The following is a 19,826-nucleotide window of genomic DNA, read 5'->3' as shown; positions in this document are numbered from 1 at the left end:
CATGCTTACATAAACACATCCCCCAGGGATATTTTTGGTTTTTAGAGTAATTCGCCCCAGGACCACAGTCACTCCCATACAGATTACTACCAGTAATTCGAACAATATGTTCAGTATTTCTATTTTAGCATATATTTTTTAAGACGGTAACCACTGTATTTTCTGTATAATGCAATTAACATATTAGCTGGAAGTGACCTAAATTTGTTTAAACTTTCTGTAACGGACATCTGACACTCACGGACAAATAGTCTATCCCACTGGGGTCCTTTATTTACATGTCTCACTATATTACCAGGAAATTCTTCATTATTGAACAGAACGTCAAAAAAGATAATGTTATCAGAATTTGAGTTATTCAATAATTAGTTTACTCAAGATGCATTTAGTAGAAGGTAGAGCAGTTGGTTTAGTGGTAGAGAAGTTAACTCTGGTCCGAGTGGTTCCTAGTTCGATCCTCAGCCATTTGAGTTTGTGGTTTAAAAGTTCCCTCCCTCATTATCATTCCACCAAATCTTTTACAATCATTCACTTACATTAATCACTCGCCTTCTTTAGCCCATATCGCATAATCGTGGCATTTCTAATAGGAGTTTGAATTCATTGTCTGAAGATGTATTTACCCCGAAAGACTCCTTGAAAACACTATTCACGTAATATTCATATTAGTTTTTCAATATTTTCAAACAAAATAGACGTTTCACACTCAGCAGTGCCACTAATGTGATTTCTTAAGTTTTTGGAGCTGCTCGATTCTTTCCTGGATTCCTTTACCATTATTACAAAGTAAATGTCACGTTTGGGTGAACCGAGTTGCTGCCCGAGACATGTGGTAGAGTAGTACTCAGCAGAGCCCTGCACGGGCCGGGCGCGCCCGGTTCGGCCCGGTGCCCGGCCCGACTCGTTTCAAGTAATATCAAACTGGACCGGGCCCTAACCGGGCCGGGCACATTTCGGGCCGAACCGGGCCGGGTACATATCGGGCCGAAACCGGGCCGGCCCGAATACTCTGCAAAACGGTTCGGAAACTAATGTTGTCAGCCTATTTATTTTTTAATGTCCTCCACTACCTCTACCTTTGCCGTGTTCGTACGGTCTTAGTGTCAGCCAATGTTAATCGTAATGTGTTTGGGAAACTGACACTTTATTCAAGACTGCGATGTACTGGTAATACTATTACTATTACTACTTCTACTACTACTACTACTACTTCTACTATTATTACTACGACCACTGCTAATACTACTAAAACTGCTACGACTTCGCGTCAGAGTTGACATGTCTGGTGGTACCGAATTTACCTTCTAAGTACAGAATAAAATTGAGAAATGCTAGTTATTATGGCCGGTCTGCGTAGAATGTCAACCGATGCTTGATCTACGAGGGACAACAGTGGCTCAGTAGAAAAAAAAAAACACTCACATCTGGTGCTAGAGGTCATCGGATCAATCCCTGCTCATGCTATGTGAGCTTTGTGGTGGACAAACACCCTGTGCGTGGGAGTTTCTAGGGTGGTTCCGCTTCCTCCCACTGTTTTTTTCACCAATTCATCCCATCATCATCCATACAGCCTGAGCCGTAGTTACCTAAAGAACGTATGATAAAGTCAAGTACTTGACCTAGTAAGTAGAATTTGGTACGCTACCATTAGACCACGGAGGCCAAAACCATGAACTGGCGTGCTCATAAGATCAGTGTAATTTGTAGTAATGTTCAATTGGCAAGGCAAATATCGAATGGTGTTACATGTTCATGTATGGTTTATAGTATGATGCTACAAATATAACAAAATATAATGATCAAAAAAAATCACCAAGTCCCCAGGGTCGATTAGGTGTTCCTGGAAGGGTGGCTCAGTGGTTGAGCGTTCACCTCTGGTGTATGGGATCCCTGGTTCGATCCGAGCTCTCGCCAAGTGAACTTTGTGGTGGACAAACACCGTGTGGGGGTTCGCGGAGTTCTCCTTTTTCCTCCCACTTTATTCATTCCACTATTTCATTTATTTCTCATCATCACCGTCTCCTTTAATCTAGTCGGCATAACTATGAGACGTAAAGCTCAAGATTTCATTTTCATTGTTTTGTTTTCGTATTACTAGTAATAGCAGTAGTGGTATTCACTGTCGTATTAGTACAGTAATGAAAACAATGGAATCTTTCAGTTTTACGTCCCATGGCTATGCCGGTTAGGCTAAAGGAGACGGTGATGATGAGAAATGAATGAAATGGTGGAATGAAAAAGTAGAAGGAAACGGGAGAATCCGAAGAAATCCACGAGCACGGTATTTGTCCACCACAAAGCTCACATAACACGACGAGGGATCGATCCGACGACCTCTAGCACAAGATGTGAGTGCTTTACCTACTGAGCCACCGTTGCCCCTCGTCAAGCATCGGTTCGCATTCTACGCAGACCGGCCATAATAACTAGTATTTCTTCGATTTTTTCTGTACTTAGATTGTAAAGTATGTACCACCAGACATGTCAACTCTGACGCGAAGTCGTAGCAGTTGTAGTAGTAGAAGTAGTAGTAGTAGTAGTAGTAATAGTATTTTGGTCTAGGAATTAATTCGTGCGGGTGGACAAGAGATGGCGCAACGAACGGAGCGTCCCACAGTTCCGTGTATCCACACATGTGTTGCAAACCCCTGTCATCGCGTATCGTTCGTAGTATAGGGCAGTGGATTAAAGCGTCAACAACACCAGTTTGTAGTTAAGTGAACATGGCGCAATTTGTGCCTGATAAAGTGTTTTTGCGGGGTGTCCTGCTGCATTACTTTAACATGCAGAAAAGTGCGACTAAAAGTCATCGTATTTTGGTGGAAGTGTATGGTGACGATGCTCTAGCTGAGCGAACGTGTCAGAAGTGGTTTGCACGGTTTAGAAGTGGTGATTTCGGCTTGGCAGACCAAGAGCGAGCTGGACAGCCAAAAAAATTTCAAGACGAAGAATTGACAGCATTGCTCGAGCAGGATTCGTGTCAAACGCAGGAACAACTTGCAGCAGCATTAGGCGTTGATCAAGCAACAGTCTCCAAACGCTTGAAAGCCATGGGAATGATTCAAAAGATGTCACATTGGGTTCCACATGAATTGAAAGACAGAGACGTTGAAAGACGAAAAACCATTTGCGAATTGCTGCTTCAACGACAGAGCAGAAAGGGGTTTCTGCATCGAATTATTACGGGTGATGAGAAGTGGATCCATTACGAGAACCCTAAACGAAAAAAGGCCTGGGTGAAACCAGGTGAACCAGGTCCATCACAACCAAAACGAGATATTCACTGTGCAAAGGTTATGCTGTGCATATGGTGGGATATGAAAGGTGTGGTGTACTATGAGCTGCTGCAACCGGGTGAAACTATGAATGGAGAACGTTATCGACGACAATTAATGCGTTTGAAGCAAGCTCTGGCCAGAACACGACCAGAATGGGAGAACAGACATGATAAACTTATTGTTCAACATGATAACGCTCGCCCACATGTCGCAAAACCGGTCAAAACCTATTTAGAAAATGTCGGATGGGAAGTTTTACCTCACCCGCCGTATTCACCAGACGTTGCTCCTTCGGACTACTACTTGTTCGATTGCATGAACAACGATTTGATTGGACAGCGGTTTACTTCTTCAGAAGATATCGAAACATGGGTCTCTGACTGGATCGCTTCCAAGGATGAGGACTTCTTTCGCCACGGAATCCGTACATTGCCTGACAGATGGGCGAAAGTGGTGGCTAGCGATGGACAATATTTTTCTTAAGGTATTTATGTATTTTGTGTTTGTACTACAGCTTCAATGTGTGCGTACCAACCGCACGAATTAATTCCTAGACCAAATAGTAATAGTATTAGTAATAATAAAAATAATAATAGCAGTAGCAGTAGTAGTAATAATAAGAGTAGTAGAAGTACAGTACTTTACAGTCTTGAATAAAGAGTTACTTTCCCAAACACATTACGATTAACACAGGCTGCCAACATTAGTTTCCGATCCGTCTTTTATAGTGTTCGGGCTGAGCAGGGCCGGCTCGATTCAGCCCGGCTCGGCCCGGTTAGAGCCCGGCTCAAGCCGGGCACAGAATTCAGATCCATCCGGGCCGGGCCGGGCCGGGCCGGGCCGTCTTCGGGCCTGGGTTTGCAGGGCTCTGGTACTAAGGTGCTCCATGTGTCAGGGAAGTTTTAGGTGCAACGCTCAAAGGGTTTAGGAGATACAGCTACTAGAACGTCACATGAAAGCACACGTTACAGTCGTAATACATAGTTCAAAACATAGAGAGAAACCTTATACCTACTATTTTCTCTAACCACGATTATATTCGTGTTTCCGCATATTTAAGTGATGAAACAAAAGAAAATGTTGCTTGGTTTGTAAATCGGAAGTAGTTTTGTTATCATAGAGAAGTTACGAATTACTACAATCAATATGCAGTTCAGAAAAGAGTGCATGCCTCGCACAAATACTCTGGCAAAGTGTACTCGCACAGTGAGTACATCTGGCAAATGCAATCAAGTCGCACTTGAAACATGTGCTGTTCGCAATTCCGTCAAAGCAGTAATCGTAAGGAGCGATCCAACTTTCCGGCTTCTTATTCAAGTATTCAGGCTTATGGAAAGCGAAGAGAATCATGTTGCGAAAACGAGGAGCACTGAACTGGTAAATTGTGAACGATCGAAGTTGTATGAACCTACCACAATGCCAAATATTCATTTTACTTCCTGTAATTGCTGTATCATTCAAACGAACAAAGACTTTGTATGGACGGAAGAAGTGAACATTCAGAGGCCGAATCATGCCACCACATCCACCAGGTGTCAACCGTTTGATCAATGCAAAACATTCTGGCACACATTGTGACGAAAGAGTGTCGTCTTTGTTTGCAGACCATGAATCTAGCAACAGGAGGACTCTCTTTCTATCACTTGGAATGCTTTTTCACACGGTATCCGAATAGAAGGTCTTAAGATCTTGCTTGTTTATGTTCGCTGTTTTACCATCAAATGAGATTAAGATTATATTAGCCGGATCGGCTGACTTTACTGCTGGGAACCTACTGTTTGGTTCACTCACCAGAACATACATGAAACGCAGAACTTCTCCTTCCATGGACACAACCGGCATTATCATGTAGGAACGAATAGGTATCTATCCTACTATTGTTTTGTTCTTCACTGATCCTTTCTCACTCAACGTCCGATACGAATGCAACTCCTTCTCGAAGCGACTCTGATCCGCATTGAAGACATTGATAGCTGGAATGTCATCAGCGATCGTAAGATCACGTACTGAAATAGACTATAACATGTACATGTACCTCCATGTGACGTTCTAGTAGCTGTATCTCCTAAACCCTTTGAGCTTTGCTCCTAAAACTTCCGTGACATATTGAGCACATTTAGTACTACTCTATCAAGTATATATCGCTCAGAAACTCGATTCACCCAAAGGTAACGTTTACTTAGAAGAATTTTCTTTCATTCTTTCAGTTTAATGTCCTACGACCATGCCCTTCAGGCTAACGGAGACGATACCAGAATCTTGTTATTAATGTGTTTTAATATAATTGCTGTATTCAATACTTTACTCGCAGGTATAATACTAATGACAATTATGAAGTATATAAGGCAGATTATGTAAAACTATACGTTGACACAATTCGAACTCTTGTACTCCAAGAAGACCAGTCACGGGACTTTGTGGTATCTAGCCCAACCAATGGTTTCAAGTCTGAGCAGGAAGGATATGTTGCCAGCAACCCATCAAGTCCTCTTTACGGTGATGGTAAGACCTTTTTCTCAAATAATTTACTATTATACGAGGAATCTTCTCTTAAAGAAAATAAGCATTACGCCAGTTTATTGAACAATTTTTATACGTTTTAAGAACAAGGAAGTCAGAACTTGAGAACAAATTATAATAGATTTTTTTATTAATGAAAGCAGTGAGTGGCATTGTGTTTCGAAGATAATGTTTCGGTCGATGGAATAAGCTCTGACTTATTGTATGAACATTTCTCCGTACACATTCTGTGGAAAAGTAGTAATGTAAATGCCTCTCATCAGTCAAATTATGTGATCTCCTTCCGTTCGATTATATTTTAGAGGGATTTTTCTAGTCTTAGGTCTATGGGAGTAAGCTGCCAAACTGAAAGGGAACGTTGAATGCATCACTACGAAGTAACTACGCAATACATATGCAAACATTGTGTAAAATTGGACCTTCAGAATTTATTCTACACATCGAAGCAAAGCTCCATCTTTAAACCATAATGCCAGTATTTCTTTTCACAATAAAATGAATTTATTTTACTATTATTTTAGTTTTCATTCTATCTCATTTTAAAGTTCAGACGTTCTTATTCATAAACTGCTTATTTTCTTCTGTTTTCGCGCGTTACGTCCACACATCTGCCCTTTAGACTAAAGAAAAGGATAAGAAATAATTGATTATAACGAAGTAAAACGTTCAGGAATATTCACATACGATGTGGATTTGAATACGCAATAGTCATGTCTGACATAAATTTGAATTCACGATAGGCATATCCGACCTGAATTTGAATCCACGGTCGACATAAGTAGTATCGTAGTTAAAAATTTCAAACTAAGAACGTTTTGAAACAAATATTTATAAATAAACAATTTTGGTAAGTGGAAAATTTTCAAATGAGAATTAAATTTCAAAATTTTCAAAAATTATCTCAGTGAGTTCAAAAATTTTCTAATAAATTTTGTAAACTGAAAAATAACCAGTCTGTGTAAAATATTTCAAACTAAAAATTTGCAATAAAACTATTAAAAATATATCCAGGTACGTGAAACAAGGTATAAATGTTCATCATGAATGCAAAGTGGAAACATTCATTCCATGTATTCTTGCTTCTCCAAAGCGAGTGTAGCAAAATGTATTTTATAAAATTATTACTGTTCGATCTCTCTAGTATGAGGAATACGAAATTTGATTAGATGTACTGACACTATATAGAATGGTAAGACGCCGATTTCAGTGCAATACAATGATGCCGATTTCTGTACAATTTCGCGAATGGAAGATTTCGAACCACAAGATAGACAACATCTGATTATTGTTGATGATCACACATGAAGTGACTAGTGATATTGTTCATTTGTTCACCAAAGGATCACATCTTCGAAGCATTAGTGTGATTTTCATTACACAAAATGCGTTTTATCAAAGCAAAGCAAATAGAAATATGTTTAAACTGTTCGTGCTAGGTGTTGTTTAAAAATCTATGTGATAAGTCACAAATCAAACATAAGGTATCAAATCATGCCTGAACATCCGCTGTTTCTGCAAGAAATCTATCCGGACGGAACGAGAAATCCATATGGCTACTTCTTGGTGGATCTTAAACATGATACACCAGATGAAAAGCAAATTCGCAGTTTCTTTCCGATGACTTAAATCATTACATCTATGTACTGACAAAACGTGTTTAAATTATTGCGCATATTAAAACGATTACTTTTATCGTGATATCTCCTTCAGTGAAAGACGATGATGCTCTGCAGAAAAGCTATAACGAGATTGCGTAAAGCTATGTTTGCCAATGCATAATGTAATTAATTAATACATATCTTCATTAATACATAGGATTTGTGAACGTTACTATGATGGCTTAAATATTATGTTCACAAGAAGTAGAAAGCAAGATTGAAACGTTACAACAACACACTTCCCTATATCGTGGACAGTACAAAATAATTGGATAAGAAAAAGAAACACTAGGCAAACAACAAGGAGAATTCTTACCAGTTTTACTTGCACCTCGTGTATTCTGGGCCATGATAATCCACTTTCACGAGCCACTACTTTGAATGGGCGGCCACTCTTTATATTAGTGTTTAGTTGTCACTGGACGAATTGCAACATTCACCACATTCACGGTACGCAACCATCTCTGTACCGGTTCTACAGTTCGCCAAGTGCAGCGATCTGAGTTAGCTTATAAACAGATAACCAGTCTGCCATATTTGTTTACAATGCATGCCTTGCTTTCAGCGATCAATGATTGAATTAAGTGAAACAAGCAATCTTAAAATTCATTAAATACTTTATATTATGGCGCTGTTTTCATCTTGAAATCAATAATATTTTTTTTATAGAGTATTCAGAATAACTACTAATTATTGCGCACAATATATATGTATATATCATTGTCAATATAAATTTAAAATAAATTGAAATTGATTAGTACATATTAAATATGTATTGAAAACATATTGAGAAATATTGAAAAATAAAATAATAATGTAACAAAATTATACGAAAACGATTATACAACAATTCTCTAAATTATACAGTAGTACAACTCTGTTGATATGGCAATCATATGCTTTTGAGACGTTAGAATAAAACGAAACACGGGTGCTGTGCCAAAATTCTTATTTCTTGAATTACAAACATCTCGATAAAAGATATTGTAAATATATAATATGTATTATATAGCTTAAGTTTTATTTCTTTAGTGCACTATTATAACTACGCGGCTGATGGTTGGGATTGGAGAACTTTTCCCTTGCCACGATTTGGTTCTGAGTTTGGGTATCAGTCTTTCCCTTCCTTCCAAGCCATAGCTGAAGTATCTATTGAAGAGGATTGGTCATATTATAGTAACTTTACTGAGAAACGCCAACATCATCCAGGAGGCAACACGGAACTCATTCTTCAATCAAAGAAACACTTCACACCACTGACTGAAGAACAACTAGCAACAGTCGATGGTTTCAAGACAATGCTGTATCTTACACAGGTAAAACAATTTAGTGGTAATATGTAAAACCAACGATGGTTTCAAGACAATACTGTATTTTACATAGGTAAAACAATTTAGTAGTAATATATAAAGCTACTGTGTTCCTATCTGAATGCGTATTTAAAATTTCCAGTTTCGTGTAATATTTAAGCGGGGCTAACTGTGTTTAAAGTTAGTTCCGCAAAATTATTTTATTTCAGCGGAATTCTTCAACGGAAGCAAAATAATTAATAGCGTACTATATCCATTTATTTATTCCTCAAGGACTATAAACGTTGATTTTAAAGTTGTATTGTCCCACTCTTATTTATGTTACAAAATTTTATTTACAGACATTTCAATTTTAATATTGTAATTGAATTTTATAAAATTCTGCAGGGTGGACACAAGTCCCGTTAAACCCCTTTAAGTGAAAAATAATCAAACTATGTAAAATGTCATTATATATACTGCAAGTATACATGAATTGTTAATATATAGGGCACAATTAGAATGTATTTAATTTTTGTTTCTGGTGTAAACAATGGCTGATATAACTGACTATATTATTAAGGAACACATCGTCAGAACTTAGTTTCACGAGAGGCCCAGACCAGGTGCGTTGGATTTCCAGCTACGATACGAACGACAGCCCTCTCCAAAAAGAACGCAAAGGTGAATAGAAGCTATTGAAGCTAGTAGTGTTAAGGATAATACACGAAGTGGTTGTCCATCAACAAGAGAAGAACAATGCAGAAAAATCGGAGGAATCAGAAAAGAGATCACCGATGAAGTCACCTCGTAAATGGTTCCTGGAACTTGGTATACCCTGGTCAACTTTGCACAAATACATGAAACAAAACTAAAAATTACACCCGTATCAACCAAAATTTGTTCAAAAATTATCTAACAATGATTTAAATCAAAGGAAGAAGGCATGTGACGCATTTCTGCAGGTGTTTGACACTATCTCGAAACTTGAAAACAGATTTTTAATTATGAATGTGCCATACACTGAAGCTGCCGAGCAAGAAACATCCATCCTTATTTTCATGAGAAGATTGAAAAAAAAAAAAACCTTACGGTCCATATATTTTTTTGATGAACCTGTTAACCAACATCCACATCTTGATATGCTAAGAAACTGGTTCATTCCCGTTTTGGAAACCTGAGAGGTGAAGGAGACATGTTGGTTTCAACAAGATGGAGTGCCTCATCATTTTGCACTTCGCTCCGAAAATATGCCAATGTGTTTCCAGGGCGCTGGATTGGGCGCGGATCGTCTTCATTGCCGGTCCACTTGACTGACCACCTGAAATCCAGGATTTAATAACAATTCGCTTTGGGAATTCACCAAGAATATTGTTGCAGCGCAACGTTATGTTACGATTGGTAAATTGAAAGAAGCTGTGAGATTTGCTTTCAGATGGGTTACTCCAGCAATACTGAGAAGAATGTGCCATAAAACCTGCCGACGTATTACTTTGTGTTTGGAGCACGATGGAGCCCATAGTGATGGGCACTTAAACATTAAATCAACAGGTGTCTATTACACATAAAACTCAATCAATTGTATGGCAATTGAATAACGAGACTGGTGTCGTAAGTGTGATGTATTGCAAAGAAAGTTACAATTGACTGTTATCCTCTTCAACATACTCCCCTCCCCTATCTATACACCAGTGCATACGTGCCTTCCATTGTTCAAAGCAATGCTGTAGGTCATCAGATATCACACTGTTCAACAACTCTGCCGTTTTTCGTTTCACCTCTCCCACAGACTGAAAATGTGTTCCCTTCAATGCACTTTTCACTTTTGGGAATAGATAAAAGTCTCAGAAAGCCAGGTCTGGGGAATACGGAGGATGGTCGAGCACAGGAATGCGCTTGGCTGCTAAAAACTGATTCATAGAAAGCGCATTATGGGCAGGCGCATTGTCTTGGTGGAGGATCCATGCATCGTTCTTTCACAAATCCAGTCCCTTCTTCCTTATTCTTTCCCTAAGCTTGATTAGGACTTCTTTTAGTAGGTCTGATTCACCATTTGACCCTGATGCACCCTTTCAGTCATGATAATATCCCTGATATCGAAAAAAAAAAAAAAAAAAAAAAAACGATGAGCATTTTTTGTGCACAAACTTTTGTCATGTTTAAGTTGTCATGCAAAATTTGTCTTACTGTCTCTTTATTAATGTTTGTTATGTCTGCGATCATCTGAATGCTCAGACGTCTGTCTTACCGCACAAGTTCATTATTTTATAAAACATTTTCGTCCATTCTTGAACTCAAAGGGCGATCGGGTTATTCATCATCTTCAACCTCCTCCCCACCTTCTGAAAATCGTTTTTGCCATTCGAAACCTCACGCACGTGACATAACATTATCACCATACAGCTCTTTTAACATTGCACAACATTCCGTCAATGTTTTGTTTAATTTCACCAGAAATTTGATGTTAATGCGTTGCTCAACTTTACTATTTGTAAAATAAATAAATTAATAGATAAATAAATAATTAAATAAGTATATTTATATCGTACATTACTAACTTTCGTCACTGGGTTAGAAAAAACAATATCGATTATCAATTTAAAAGATAAGAAAATATGCTAGTTTCTAAATAGAGAGCAGTATCGGTATCATTCTAAATTATCCAGGAACATCAAGCAGTGACACTTCCAATGGCAACTCTAAGATTATACAGAATATGATATAAACAAATTAAATTGATTTTGGAAAATTAATTTTATTGAAGTTAACTGGATTACGGAAGTCACAATTGTTGAAACTTGGACAACATATAACATGACGATTAAGATTTATTATGTATTTTATGTGCTGTATACATATGCTAAATCATTGTAAATTAACTTGCAATCTTTTGTAACAAAGTAGTTCATGACATTTAAATTATATACAATAAAGCTAATAAAGGTTATCCTTATTAATTTGTTGACAATTGATAGAAAATACGTAAGTACACTACTTACTCTGGATGTTTTCTTCGAATTCCTAGCATATGAATTCTACTTTGTGCTAGGTCCCTTATGAATAATTTTCCATACTACATATGTTCTTTGTGAGTAATGCCATCACTAATATAGTTCATAGTGACAGGGTTGAAACGTAAATTCAACATTATTGTTATTCTTTTATTGGATTATACAATGACCTAGTCATATTTCCATGTATACACGACTCCAAAAGTGCATTACCACCTGCAATTCTCGTTTTCCTGCAATAGCAGGCAACCCAAAAAGCTCGGCGGTTGGGTTGGTTCTGAATTCGAAAGACGTTGGACCAAACCTCAATTTTGTTAAAAATATATCAGTGTGGCAAACTGAAAAATAAGGAAATAAAACAAATTGTTAAGAATGACAATTTTATTATCGTGACGGAGTTGGATGACATCAAAAGTTACAAAACGATCTTACTTAAGCAGTTCAAAAAATATGAATGGCAAAAGACACATATCAGAAAAAACATTTCTCTCCTTCTCCCCCCCATAAAAAGAATTTTTAAAAAGAAAAAGTTACATAAAGTAAAGGTTTAATATAAAAGACTCACCCAAAATTTTGAAAATTGACACGCGAAAGGCAACAAAAACTGAACCCAAGTGAATAAAATTGTGCACAGATATTGCAGACGTAAAATGTGGGAATACAGGCTTCATATTTTCCTGAAAAAAAAAACGGTAGGGTGGGGCACGGACCCCTCCAAACCCTTGATCACGAGATATCAAAAATGCTTGTAACAGTATGTCAGATGTGTGTAAAGGACATGAAGAATTGTAACGAAACTTTTTCTATGGACAACACGTAAAAAATAAATAAATACGAGGTTTTAATGTTCTGCGGAAAACAGTTTTTGGGGGCAAAAGCCCCCACGAAAAATTTTGAAATTTGACGTCCGAAAGGTAAGAAGAAGTGAAGCGAACTGAATGAAATTCTGCACAGATATTATAAACATAAAATGAGGGAATACGGGTTTCTTATTTTCCTTTAAAAAACGGCTGGGTAGGGCGCGGACTCCTCCAAACATTTGATCATGAAATATCAAAAGTACTAGTAACAAATGTCAGATGGGTGTAAAGGACATGGAGTATTACAACGAAACTTTTTGTATAGACAATACGCAGAAAATAAAGGAATACGTTTTTTTACTTTCTGCGGAAAGACAGTTTTATAGGGTAAAAGAACCCACCCAAAAATTTTAAAGTTGACGCGAGAAAGATATGAAGAAGTGAACCGAAGTGAGTGAAATATTGCAAAGATGTCGTAGGTTTAAAATGAGGAAATACGGGTTCGTATTTTCCTGCAAAAAAAGGTTCGGTGAGGCACGGACCCCTCCAAACATTTGATCACGAAATATCAAAAGTGCTAGTAACAGTATGTGAGATGTGTCTAAAGAACATGAAGAATTGCAACGAAACTTAATGTATGGATAATGTGCGAAAAACATACGAATACTGTTTTTTTTTATTTCTGCGTAAAAATGGTTTTACGGGGAAAAGCACCCACCCAAAATTTTGAAAGTTGGCGAACGAAAAGCAAGGACAAGTGAATCGAAATGAATGAACTTGTGCACACATATAGTAAACATAAAATGAGTGAATACGGGTTTCGTATTTTCCTGGAAAAAACTGTTGGAAAGGGCACGAACCCTTCGAAAGTTTTGATCACGAAATATCAAAAGTACTAGTAACAGTGAGGTGTGTGTAAAGGAAATGAAGAATTGCAACGAAACATTTTGTATGGAAAATAACCATAAAATAAATCAATGCGAGTTTCTTATTTCCTGCGAAAAAACTGTTTTACGGGTTAAAGGCTCCTACCCAAAATTTTGAAAGTTGACACCCGAAAGACAAGAAGAAATGAGCCGAAGTGAATGAAATTTGCACAAGTACTGCAGACGTAAAATGAGGATAAGGGTTTTATATTTTCTTAGAGAAAACAGTTAGGTGGGGCGCCGACCCTCCCAAACGTTTGATAACTAAAAATCAAAAATAATATTAATAGTATGTGAGATGTGTGTAAAGGAAATGAAGACTTTCAACGAAACTTTTTGTGTGGGAAATGTGCTGAAAACAAAACAATACGGGTTTTTCATTTTTGCGGAAAAATGGTTTTATGGGGCAAAAGGCCCCACCCCAAAATTTTGAAATTTGGCACCGAAAGGGAAGAAAAAGTGAACCGAAGTGAATAAAAGTTTGCGCAGATATTGTAGACATAAAATGAGGGTATACGGGTTTCGCATTTACCTAAAAAAAACTGGTTAAGTGTGGCACGGACTCCTCCGAATCTTTGATCACGAAATTTCATAAGCGCTAGTAACAGTATGTCAGATGTCTGTAAAGGACATGAAGAATTGCAACGAAACATTGTGTATGGAGAATACGCAAAAAGAAAATGAATACTTGTTTCTTATTTTATGCGGAAAAATTATTTTGTGGGCAAAAGAACCCACCCCAAAATTTTGAAAGTTGATGCCCGAAAGGTAAGAAGAATTGAGCCGAAGTGAACGAAATTGTGCACAGATATTGTAGGCATAAAATGGGGGAGTATGGGTTTCGTATTTTCCTTGAGAAAACGGAAGCGTGGGGTGCCGACCCCTCCAAACCTTTGATCACGAAATATCGAAAGTACTATTAATAGTATGTCAGATGTGTGTAAAGGACATGAAGAATTCCAAAGAAACATTTCGTATCGACAATACGCAAAAAATAAAGGAATACGGGTTTTTTATGTTCTGCGGGAAAACGGTTTTAAAGGCTATAGCCCCACCCAAACTTTTGAAAGTTGAAGCCCGAAAGGCAAGAAGAAGTGAGCCGAAGTGAATTAAATTGTGCACAGATACTGCAGACGTAAAATGAGGATACGGGTTTCGTATTGTCCTGGGGAAAACGGTTCCGTAGTGGGCCAACCCCTCCAAACCTTTGATCACCAAATATCAAAAGTACTAGTAACAGTATCTGAGATGTGTGTAAAGGACATGAAGAATTGCAACATATCTTTTTGTATGGACAATACGCAAAAAATAAAGGAATACGGTTGTTGAGTTGATTTTAGTTTAGCGTCCCTTTCAGCAGCGAGGCTATATGAGACGTGGACCTACTGATTAACGTGGAATCCGAACCACATGAGCTCCCGCCGGGAATCGAACCCGGGTCTCCCACGCCATAAAGGAATACGGGTTTATTATTTTCTGCGGAAAGACTGTTTTATGGGGCAAAACAACCCACCCCAAAATTTTAAATTTGAAGCTGGAAAGGTCAGAACAAGTGAACCGAAGTGAGTGAAATATTGCACAGATATTGAAGGCTTAAAACGAGGGAATACGGGTTTCGTATTTTCCTGGAAAAAGAGGTTGGGCGAGGCACGGACTCCTTCAAACATTTTGATCACGAAATATCAAAAGTACTAGTAACAGTATTTGAGATATGTGTAAAGGACACGAAGAATTGCAACATAACTTTTTGTATAGACAATACGCAAAAAATAAAGGAATATGAGTTTCTAATGTTCTGCGAGAAACGGTTCTAGGGGGCAAAAGACCCCATCCAAAATTTTAAAATTTGACGCCCGAAAGGTAAAAAGACATTAGCCGAGGTAAATGAAATTCTGCACAGATATTACAGACGTAAAATGAGGATATGAGTTTCGTATTTTGCTGAAGAAAAAGGTTGGGTGAGGCACCGACCCCTCCAAACCTTTGATCACGAAATATCAAAAGCGCTAGTAACAGTATGTCAGATGTCTGTAAAGGACATGAAGAATTGCACCGAAACTTTTGTATGGACAATGCACTGAAAACAAAGGAATACGGGTTTTTTATTTTTGCGGAAAAACGGTTATATGGGGCAAAAGACCCCATCCCAAAATTTTGAAATTTGACGACAAAAAGTAAGAAAAAGTAAACGGGAGTGAATGAAATTTTGCACAAATACTGTAGACATAAAACGAGGGAATACGAGTTTCGTATTTACCTAAAAAAAACGGTTAGTTGGGGCCCGGACTCTTCTGAACCTTTGATCACGAAATATCAAGAGTGCTAATAACAGATTGTCAGGTGTGTGTGAAGCCCACCAAGAATTCCAAAGAAACTTTCTGTATGGACAATACGCAAAAAATAAAGGAATACGTTTTTTTTATTTTCTGCGGAGAAACAGTTGTAGGGGGCAAAAGAACCCACCCAAAGTTTTGAAAGTTGATGCCCGAAAGGCAAGAAGAAGTGAGGCGAAGTGAATTAAATTGTGCACAGATATTGTAGACATAAAATGAGGGAATACGAGTTTTGTATTTTCCTGGGGAAAACGGAAGCGTGGGGCGCCGACCCCTCCAAACCTTTGATCACGAAATATGAAAAGTGCTAGTATGTCAGATGTGTGTAAAGCACATGAAGAATTGCAACACAACCTTTTGTATGGACAATACGCAAAAAATAAAGGAATACGGGTTTTTTATGATCTGCGGGAAAACGGTTTTAGGCGGCAAGAGACCCACCCAAAATTTTAAAAGTTGACGCCCGAAAGACGCGAAGAAGTGAACCAAATTGAATCAAATATTGCACAGATATTGTAGGTTTAAATTGAGGGCAAACGGGTTTCGTATTTTTCTGAGAAAAACGGTTAGGGGGCTCGGACCCCTCCAAACCTTTGATCACGAAATATAAAAAATGCTGGTAACAGTATGTCATATGTGTGTAAAGGCCACGAAGAATTCCAACGAAACTTTTTGTATGGACAAATACGCAAAAAAATAAAGGAATGCTTTTTTATTTTCTGCAGAAAAACAGTTTTATGGGGCAAAAGAACCCACACCAAACTTTTGAAAGTTGACTCCCGAAAGGTACATGTTGTCTCAAAGGTCGAGGGCATTCTTTATTGCTATTTTAAGGAAAAAATTTTCTAAGTCCAGCTTCGGGTATCTTCGGGAAAAATTAAACCAGGTTCGAACCTCGAAGTCAACCTTTGCAATCGTGAGAAATTTTGCAGATGTGTTTTTCTTCTTTTAAATATAATAAGACTTGTTATTAATTGTATAAAAAAGCAACATTGATTGAAATACTTAATAATTCAATATTTCGAAACTTTGTATTAATATCAGCACATGCCTGTTTGTCATTTAGCTCTCCATACGTAATGAAACATTTAGATACGTAAACGAATCTTTCCATATGTGAAAGAATGCAGAAAATTAAGACATAGAACACAATTCTCGTCTGAGTACTAAAATAAAAGTCAAAATGGAACAAAAACAGCGTTTGCAGTGGATATGAATCAGAGCCCTGCACGGTCTGGGCGCGCCCGATTCGGCCCGGTGCCCGGCCCGGCCCGACCCGTTTCAAGTAATATCAAACTGGACCGGGCCCTAACCGGGCCGGGCACATTTCGGGCCGAACCGGGCCGGGCACATTTCGGGCTGGCCCGGCTCGGCCCTATAGTCTGAAAGACGGTTCGGAAACTAATGTTGTCAGCCTACTTGTTTTTTTAATGTCCTCCACTACCTCTATTTTTGCCGTGTTTGTACGGTCTTACTGTCAGCCTATGTTAATCGTAATGTGTTTGGGAAACTGACTCTTTATTCAAGACTGTGATGTACTGGTAATACTATTACTATTACTACTTTTACTACTACTATTACTACTTCTACTATTACTACTACGACCACTGCTAATACTACTACAAGTGCTACGACTTCGCGTCAGAGTTGACATGTCTGATGGTACCGAATTTACCTTCTAAGTACAGAATAAAATTGAGAAATACTAGTTATTATGGCCGGTCTGCGTAGAATGTGAACCGATGCTTGATCTACGAGGGAGAATAGTGGCTCAATAGAAAAAAACACTCACATCTGGTGCTAGAGGTCGTCGGATCAATCCCTGCTCATGCTATGTGAGCTTTGTTGTGGACAAACATCGTGTGCATGGGAGTTTCTGGGGTGGTCCCGCTTCCTCCCACTGTTTTCTTTCCACCAATTCATCCCATCATCATCCATTCAGCCTGAGCCGTAGTTACCTAAAGAACGTATGGTAAAGTCAAGTACTTGACCTAGTAAGTAGAATTTGGTACGCTACCATTGGACCATGGAGGGCAAAACCATAAACTGGCGTGCTCATAAGATCAGTGCAATTTGTAGTAATGTTCAATTAGCAAGGCAAATATCGAACGGTGTTTCATGTTCATGTATTGTTTATAGTATGATGCTACAAATATAACAAAATATAATGATCAAATAAATCACCAAATCGCCAGGGTCGATTTGGTGTTCCTGGAAGGGTGGCTCAGTGGTTGAGCGTTCACCTCTGGTGTATGGGGTCCCTGGTTTGATCCGAGCTCTCGCCAAGTGAACTTTGTGGTGGACAAACACCGTGTGGGGGTTCGCGGCGTTCTCCTGTTTCCTTTCACTTTATTTACTCCACTATTTCATCTATTATATGTGATGTTAAGAGGCATTTTTGATAGCTGATATCTATACATTTTTCATTCAGGGGACTTTTGAGGTATTTTTTGATCAACAATGATATGTGTGGATTTTGTTTTGATTTACTGCCTCGCATTCCGTCATATAGCTCTGTTATTTACTTGTTACGCACCGTTCCAGGAACACTTCATCGATCCTGGGGTCTGGGTGATTTATTTGATCATTGTTTTTTGTTATTATTATTGCAGCATCGAATTATAAAGAATACAGGAACATGTAATATGATTTGGTATCTGCCGTGCTAATTGAACATTACTACAAATTGCGCTAATCTTATGAACACGCCAGTTCATGGTTTCGGCCACCGTGGTCTAATGTAGCGGAACAAATTCTAATTAGTAGGTCAAGGACTTGACTTTCTCATATGTTCTTTAGGCAATTACGGCTCAAGACGTATGAATGATGATGGATGAATTGGTGGAATGAAGACAGTGGACGAAAACGGTCTAATCCAAAAACTCCCACGCTCACGATTTTTGTCCACAACAAAGCTCACATAACACGAGGAGGGATCGATCCGACGACCTCTAGCACCAGATGTGAATGCATTCTACTGGCCAGACTACGCAGACTGGCCATAATAACTAGTATTTCTTCGATTTTTCTGTACTTAGATTGTAAAGTATGTACCACCAGACATGTCAACTCTGACGCTCGTAGCAGTTGTAGTAGTAGAAGTAATAATAATAATAATAATAATAATAATAATAATAATAATAATAATAATAATAATAATAATAGCAGTAGCAGTAGTAGTAGTAATAAGAGTAGTAGAAGTACAGTACTTTACAGTCTTGAATAAAGAGTTAATTTCCCAAACACCAGTGGCGGCGGTTGGACGTTAAAAGTGAGGGGGCAAGACATGATCTGAATATTTGTATGTAAATGTTAGTTTTCCTGGTTGTTTCTAACATTTTGTTTGACGAAAGGTTGTATAACTAATAGGATACTATATTTTCAGTTAAAATACCGTATATCGTATATAATAGTTTATTAAGTAAATTGAGAAGAACAACGCAAGTAGATACTAGCCCTTTGTACTCTTAAACAACGAAAGTGTAAGAAGAGATTTGATTCCTTGCTCATGAACATCTTAAAATTCTGTCTGGAAAATTGTGTGATCAGATTATTTAATAAATTTGCAAAACAAATAAATAGAAAGGATAATATTAATCATAGTAATGAATAATGATGCTTGTTTTGCAAAAGTTATATTGAAACTGAGGATTAATGAAAAACTTAATATTTAATTCCACACATGATATTAAATGTATGTTATTACTCTTAGAAAATGAAAGACAGTAAATACTACAAGCATATGCTACGACATTTAAAGAAATATTTGCTTTTGCAACTTCTTGAAATATGTTCGTTGCCATTAGGTGCAGATTTCACTTTCTTGGAACACATCAAAACACAACAATACTTACAATCCACACTTCACTTATACAAAATAAACTTAAAACCTAGAATTATGTTCAATTTACTAAATTTTATTGTATATACACTCGTACATCCTTAAACACAACACTTCACTCGTATATTACACTACAAAACAATGGAAAAGGTAGAAGTTGTTTCTTATCA

At 37.8% G+C, this 19,826-nt stretch overlaps 1 protein-coding gene across 1 annotated transcript in view; it reads left to right on the top strand.

Moving 5' to 3' along the window:
• The window catches only part of LOC145669835 (beta-mannosidase-like), a 105,835-nt gene that overhangs the window by 25,430 nt on the left and 60,579 nt on the right, over positions 1-19,826 (top strand). The window contains exons 9-10 of the mRNA XM_081738180.1: positions 5,590-5,780; positions 8,489-8,772. Coding sequence (XP_081594306.1) covers positions 5,590-5,780; positions 8,489-8,772 — 475 coding nt within the window. The remainder of the gene's footprint in view (positions 1-5,589; positions 5,781-8,488; positions 8,773-19,826) is intronic.

This window comes from Thermobia domestica, chromosome 14 (genome assembly GCF_964235325.1).
Source record: "Thermobia domestica chromosome 14, izTheDome1.hap1.1, whole genome shotgun sequence".
Classification (NCBI taxonomy): Eukaryota; Metazoa; Arthropoda; class Insecta; order Zygentoma; family Lepismatidae; genus Thermobia; species Thermobia domestica.
Note: the sequence above shows the minus strand (reverse complement) of the source record. Positions and strands in the feature narration are given on the sequence as shown.